Below are 7,333 nucleotides of genomic sequence, written 5' to 3'. Positions count from 1 at the left end.
CTCTGAGAGAACTCTTCTCCCTATTATTCTGATGAATTAGCTTCCCAAAGGAAGTGGCCTTGTTCTCTTAATTTTTTAGGATATCCACATCATAACTCTTTATTATAATATATTATAACATTTTACACTTAACTGTTGCAGTTTCCTTAAAACAGTTTCTAGATCTTTGGATAAGTTTTGTGGTGGGTAGAGTGGAATCCATTGGAAAAGACCCTGGGGCTGAGAAAGATTAAGGGCAGGAGGAGAAAGGGACAACAGAGGATGAGATGGTTGGATGGCATCATCGATTCAGTGGATATTAACTTGGGAAAACTCTGGAAGATAGTGAGGGACAGGGAAGCCTGGTGTGCTGCAGTCCACAGGGTTTCAAAGAGTTGGACATGACTTGGAGACTGAATAACAACAGTCTGGAATAACAACAGTCTGAATAACAACTAGGCTGGAATCCAGTACCTGTCTTTGAAATGTCAAACAATAACATATGAACACCCTGTCCTTAGTATTTATTCAGCCCTCTAAATAAATTTTACAATCCAAAATGATTCAATAATTTCAATTTTTAAAATTGAATGAGCTCATAACACATTCTACTGCATCTCAGCAAGTTGGTGCTTATGAACTAGACCTTTCCGTATCTGTAAACCATCATTTAGTACAAATGCAGCATCTCCACACATGCCAAGGAAACCCAGAATGAGGGTTTCACCTAAAGATAATCTTCAGAGTAGCCACATACTTTTGCCCTGACATGAAGCTAATACTAGCCATAAACATAGGTCCCAGGTAGGACAGGACTGGAAGACAGGACCTGGGACGACTCATGGAGAGAGGCTTTCTTGATGTGACCATGATGGCCCAAAGGATGGGAGGTCACATATAAGCTGGCTTCCAAGTCTGTCCTTCTGTCTTTAATCAAAGCTGAATCAGCCAGTTTACATTTCTTAACTTTTCAGCAGAGAAGAAACATCCAAGTTTAACTTGCTGTAATGCTTTGATGGGAAACACATGTTTGACTTGAGACAATGTTGCTCATTTTCCGGGAATAGTGGTTAATGCTTAGGTACTAACTTCATTCTCTGGTTACAGGGTGCTTTTGGGTTCATTTTAATTTTTTATTCAATGTGCCTATAAGAAAAAAGCTACATTATTTGGTTGTTTTTATTATTAAGGTATGATACGCTCATACAGCTCTTATTGACTTTATATTTGAAGGTACAATTTACATGAATTACATTCAAGTTTACCCTTTTGTAATATTTAATTTGAGTTTTTGTGCCAAGCTCCATGTTCTTTTCTTGAGGACTGGCTTGTGGGATTGATGATCTAATTTGTGATCTGGCCCTGTTAAATTCCTTGAGTGGGAAAGTCCTTATAGAACCTGGCTTTGTCCTTTGTCTGTTTCTTCCTGAGACTGACCTATATCACCCTCTACCCTATTTTAACAGGCTTCATTTTCCCAGCAAGGCAAGACAGATCTCTGAGGACCACTGATGGGGTAAAAGACTTCAGCCATGGAGAACAGGGGAAAAGGAAATGCCAGCTTGGCTAGGTGACAATTTTTGGTTAGAGATGTGGCTAGATCTGACAAGGGAGCAAATGTCGGAGCATCTCCTCTTTGGGACTTTGAAAGTTTTCAGAAATTTGGCACCATATCACACATCCCGTCTTCTTTCCTAAGATTTTTATTCTGACCATTCTCCTAAGTGTCCTGCACACGTGGATTGTCAGATTCCCGTGGCACTTCTGGTGGATACTGTGGGGTCAAGCCCTTTGGTAGTAACACACTGTATTGTCTGCTGTCTTCTTTGTGCTTTTAGCTTTCCTTTCCATCTAAAATGTAAACTTTCTGAAGTAAGAGACATATTTTATGTTTCTTTTTATCTCATGAAATCCCCAGTTCAGTGATGGACAAAAAGAAACTATATATTAAGAATCTGAAAAAGAACAGATATATGGGTATGTATAACTGAATCACTTTGCTGTATACCTGAAACTAACACATCATTGTAAATCAACTGTAATATAAAAGAGCCCCAGGTGGCTCAGTGGTAAAGAATCCACCTGCCAAGCAGGAGACTTGGGCTCGATCCCTGGGTCGGGAAGATCTCCTGGAGGACAAAATGGCAGCCCACTCCAGTATCCTTGCCTGGAAAATCCCATGGACAGAGGAGCCTGGTGGGCTACAGTCCATGGGGTCACAAAAGAGTTGGAAGAGGCTTAGTGACTAAACAACAACATACTCTAATATAAAATAAAACTCAAAAATAAAAGCAGAAAAAAGATATTAGACATTAATTAATTATAGATTGATTATTCAAATAATCTCATCCTTCTTTGGGCTGAACTGTTAACTGCAGTCGTAGAGACCTGAGGTCTAATGTCAACTATCAGTGTGTTCTAATGTGATGTTAAAATTTCCCACATACAAAATGGCTATAATTTTGATTCTCATGAAGAAGATACTATATAAATAATGTATAATACATACATTATTATTCATAATGATAATGCAGCTAGGTCATAATTGGTAACTTCATTTCTAGGTTAAAGTATTGCATTTCTTAAAAAAAATTCAGGAATAATTTAGTTAATTTGCAAAAGTAAGTTTATTGAAGCACAGAAACAATTAGAGCAAAGCTGTCTTTCAACTTTTTCAAGAGCATTCTAATAAGAAAAGAAGAGGATGCAGGAAAATTGGTTAGTCTTCTATTTCTGGATAGATACTTTTCCCTGAAGTGATTCTGAAAGATGGCTAGATTGATGCAGTTTCTTCACTGGTGTCCTTTAGAGTTTTTTTTTCCTCTGAAAGACACTCTTGTTGCTCTGGAAATTGCTTATTTCAGTTTCACCTCAGAAACATTGCTGACTTGAGATGAGATGACTTTGCCATCCACCACCTCTTCGACGATGGTCTTAGTCACTCTACTCTTGCTTGGGTCTGAAAATCACAGAATCACAATGTCAGTCTGGAAACTCACAGAAACATAGATCAAGAGAAATCCGAATATATTCACTGAGTATGTTCTATCTAGGTAAGTATATAACAACAGTACATACTTTTTGTATGAAAAGCTAAGCATGTCTTTATGTTTTAATTATAAAATACTCAGAAACATGAAAAAAATATCTACCTCTGCCTTGGACAGAAGTTCCAGATCTTGAGCCATCAGACATGGATGAATCCCTGGATCCCATGTTTCTAGATCCTGAACATCTATAATCAGATCCTCCAAAACCAGAACCACTGGAGAAAAAAAGAATTGTTTGTTTTTTGCACTTTGCAAAGGCAGGAGAAACCCTCCACGCAGTGGACTCTTTCTCATGATGGCAGCAGCCTTTTCATGGGACCGTGTCACTCTTACATTAGAAATACAAGTCTGGTCCCCACGCCCCTTTTTGGTTGCATAACATAAATACACCAAGGTCTGCATTTAGCACGTTTCTGACTTTCATTTACCCTCCTTCTCCATCAAGCAGGCGGCGGTAGGTCTCAATCTCCATCTCCAGGCGGGTCTTGATGTCCAGCAGCTGCTCGTATTCTGCGTTCTGGCATTCGGTCTCACCCCGGATCTGGCAGATCTGCTCCTCCAGGCTGCTGATCTGCATCTGAATTTGTGACAGCTGAACCATGTAGTTGGCCTCTGTGTCTGCCAAGGTCCCTTCCAGGGAGCTTTTCTAAGAGAAAAAGCAAATAAAAAATTCACCATGAAAATAAATCATTGGGTGATTTTCTAAAAGTACATTTTATAAAATACTAGGAGAAACGCACTTTCCATGAGTTACAACCTCTATGGCTTTCTCTGCTTCCTTAATTTTTCTTGCCATTATTTTTTAAACACAATCTTTCGTGGAAATAGATACGTTATCTTTAACTGGAATGTCTTACGCTTTTGACAACCATAATACAGTCCTCCCTAATCCTGCTTTTATGACATGCCAAGTGGGACATCTTGGCAAAGAAAGGAAACCAACTGCTCAACTTCCCTGTTGGAGAACTGCGAGAAGTTCTTTGCACAAACCATGGCCAGTTGGGACTGCAGTTCAATTTCCAGGGCTTGCAGAGTGCGTTTCAGTTCTGTGATCTCATTCTTGGCGGAACTGGCTGCCCCGGCATCAGTAGAGATCTGTGCTTGCAGTGAGGCACTCTAAATACAAATAAAATGCAGTCATTGCGGGCTGGTGGATTGACAGGAAGTGGCTTACATGTGGCCATGGACTTAGAGGCTCAGGGTGATGATCTACCTGCTTGTTGAACTGCTCCTCGGCCTCGTGGCGGTTCTGCTCAGCCAGCTCCTCATACTGTGCCCTCATGTCATTCAGTAACTTAGTCAGGTCTGTGCCCGGGGCAGCATTCATTTCCACAGTCACGTCCCCTCCGGAGCTTCCTTGCATACTCTTCATTTCCTAGCCCGAAGCAAAAAAGACCATAGTGATGAAAAGCAACGACTTCCCAGACTACCCTGGTGGCCCAGTGGTTAAGAATCCACCTGCCAGTGCAGAGCATGGGTGCCACAACCACTCAAGCTGGTGTGCCCTGCAGCCGGTGCTCTGTAACAAGAGAAGCCACCGCAATAAAGAGCAGTCCCCGATCGCCACAAATAGAGAAATGAAGCACTGAAGACCCAGTGCAGCCAACAAAGAAAAGAGAAACTTAAAAGAAAAGCAATGATTTCCTAAGATGTGCATAAGCCAACAAAAAGTTGAAACTAGGACACTGAAAGGAAAAAAAAAAACAACCCACCAAATTCACATATAATTTTCTCAGGATTACTTTTTTTCCTCTGGGTTACAGAAGTTGAAAGTCCATCCAGATGGAATTTATTTTATTTTTATAGAATGGATGTGGGGGAACCTCTGTAGGCCAGCATTGTTGATTAATGTGGACCCCGTTCCTACCTCCTCGTGGTTCTTCTTCAGGTAGGCCAGCTCCTCAGTGAGGCTCTCAATCTGCATCTCCAGGTCAGAGCGAGTCATGGTCAGGTCATCCAGGACTTTCCGCAGGCCATTGATGTCAGCCTCCACGGTCTGCCGGAGATGCAGCTCGTTCTCATATCTGGAAGAGCACAGTACAGCCCATTTCAAAGAGTGCAGTGCATTCTCACATATGCAAAAAAATCTTTTCTCCCCTGAGCAATTTGATCAAGGAACGATAAGTTTTCTCTTAGGAGTTTTCCCCTTGTAACGCAAAACCTGAACCGTACATTAACTCTATTGATGGCCAACATTTTTGATAGCAAAAATTTCATCCTGAAATTGCCTTTGTTCTGTTCTTGTTTGTGGAATGAGGGTTTTGTAAAATGTACCCTTGTGAATTTAGGTCTTGATCCCATAAAAGATTTCTTTAAAATTTAGAATAAACTAAGCCAAGGGATTGGATTTTATTTTTCCTACAATGTTTGTTTTCAAGTCTTCACTTTTCTTACTTCAGTCTGAAGTCATCAGCAGCCAGTCGGGCATTGTCAATTTGCAGAACGATCCCAGCATTTTCAGTGGTGGCAGTAATGATCTAGACAAGACAATAATATGAATAAATCATGGTTGCTTTTTTTTTTTAAGCCTATGTCTACATGCCCATCTGTGAGAGTAGATGTCTCCTGAGTTAACCTTTAAAGGTGAGTTGCTTTGAAAGTTTGCTTAGTAATGACACCTGCGTTGATGACCCTAATGTACTTAGACCAACATCCTTCTGCAAAAATGAGCAGCCTGCACATTTGCTGGAATGAGCATGGAACATTGTTTCCCAGAACACAATCCTCTACATATTTTTGCTGTTTTGGAAGATCAGTTATTCTATGAGCTTTTTCAGAAAATAGTGTGAAACATGAGTTTCACTTCCAAAAGAGTCTTTAAAAATATATTCCCCATACAACTATGTCTAAGCATGTTAGACTCCATCACATTCTCATACAGTATTTGCACCAGGTTTTCTAGGAAGAAAAATATCTGTAAGGCTATTTAAATCTAGTAAGAGGCTAAAGGACAGCAATCTGCCAGAATTAATTGTAATGAAAAATTAGAGGAAGATAGTGTCGATTTATAGCCATCACTCTTAGGTTAATTAGCTGCCTGGCATTGTGTAAATTCTACTCTTATGTGGAAATACTCAAATGTGAGATGCAAACAAAATTAATATGTTTGGATGTCTTGTATACAGTGTTACAGTTAAAGCCCACCACATCCTGTTTTACACATACAACAAAACAAATATGTTTTCAAATAATTCTGTGACTTAAAGTCATCATTCATGATCTGAATAAATGGGGAAGATACAGAAATACTAGAAACTCAGCATGGCTAGTGTCTCACCTGATTCCTGACATCTTCAATGACTGGATAGTATTTGCTGTAATCTCTTCCAGCTCCACCATCCCCAGACCTGGGCCCAAATTTCTCATACCACTCCTTGATTTTGTTCTCTAGGTCAGCGTTGGCCTCTTCCAGGGCTCTGACTTTCTCCAGGTAATTGGCCAGCCGGTCATTGAGGTTCTGCATGGCTTGCTTTTCACCTCCAGAGAAAAGCCCCCCGTCACCAAGGCCGCCACCCACGCCACCACCCACACCGCCAGCATAGCTGTAGAAACCTCCACTAGCGCCTCCACCGTATCCCGTACTCCCGCCGAAGCCAGAACCCCCACCAAAGCTAGAGCCCCCACCCAAGATAGAGCCCCCGCCAAAGCCAATCCCAGAACCTGAAGCTCCTCCAAAACCGCCCCCTATTGAGCAGCTACCAAACCCCCCTCCAAAGCCTCCGCTTGCGCCCCCACTCAGGCCATAGCTGCCGGCCCCTCCTCGGAACCCCGGGGCAGAGCCTCCCCCGAGACCAATTCTGCTTCCGCTGCTGAAGCTGCTGCCACCAGCAGACACTCTGACCGAGCTGCTGCCTCCAGCCCTGGAGGAGGACATGCGAGATGAGCAAGACATAGTGTTCCTGCGAAGGTCTGGCTTGTCCAGGTGAGTAGGAGAGGTGATCGTGAAGAACCTATTTGCAGGCTGCCTTTTGGGCCCTTATATACACACTTTTAGGGTGTTCCTTTGCCGTGTCACTTCTTAATCCCTGTAACACCTTTGCTAATCTGCAACTGGATAATTTTTTTCCTTCTGAACCCACTCTACTGGCTCATTCTCTGAAGCTAGGTCAGAGCCTCCGGGCCTCTGCTAAATTAAGAAAAGAAATAAGGTGGAGCAAAGCAAAAAAAAATTATTTTTCAGAATTACAGTTTTAATCTTTCAGAGGTTTGGTGACTGATGACTCTTTTCTGAAAGAGTAATTGTGTTAAATTTGCTTCATGATTTCCCAATTGCAGGGCATATCCCCAGATTAACAGGTGTAATT

General features: G+C 41.6%; 1 protein-coding gene across 1 annotated transcript; it reads right to left on the bottom strand.

The window, feature by feature from the left end:
- Positions 1-2,587: 2,587 nt before the first annotated feature.
- KRT24 (keratin 24) lies at positions 2,588-6,950 on the bottom strand. Its single transcript, XM_006068634.4, has 8 exons — positions 6,307-6,950; positions 5,424-5,506; positions 4,897-5,053; positions 4,243-4,404; positions 4,020-4,145; positions 3,458-3,675; positions 3,132-3,244; positions 2,588-2,938 (listed from the first exon to the last, which is right to left on the bottom strand). The coding sequence occupies exons 1-8, from the start codon at positions 6,919-6,921 to the stop codon at positions 2,835-2,837; spliced, it is 1,578 nt and encodes a 525-aa protein (XP_006068696.2). The 5' UTR covers positions 6,922-6,950; the 3' UTR covers positions 2,588-2,834.
- Between the last annotated feature and the right edge of the window lie 383 nt (positions 6,951-7,333).

This window comes from Bubalus bubalis, chromosome 3, assembly GCF_019923935.1.
Source record: "Bubalus bubalis isolate 160015118507 breed Murrah chromosome 3, NDDB_SH_1, whole genome shotgun sequence".
NCBI classification, from domain to species: domain Eukaryota; kingdom Metazoa; phylum Chordata; class Mammalia; order Artiodactyla; family Bovidae; genus Bubalus; species Bubalus bubalis.
This window is presented reverse-complemented; position numbering and strand designations above follow the sequence as displayed.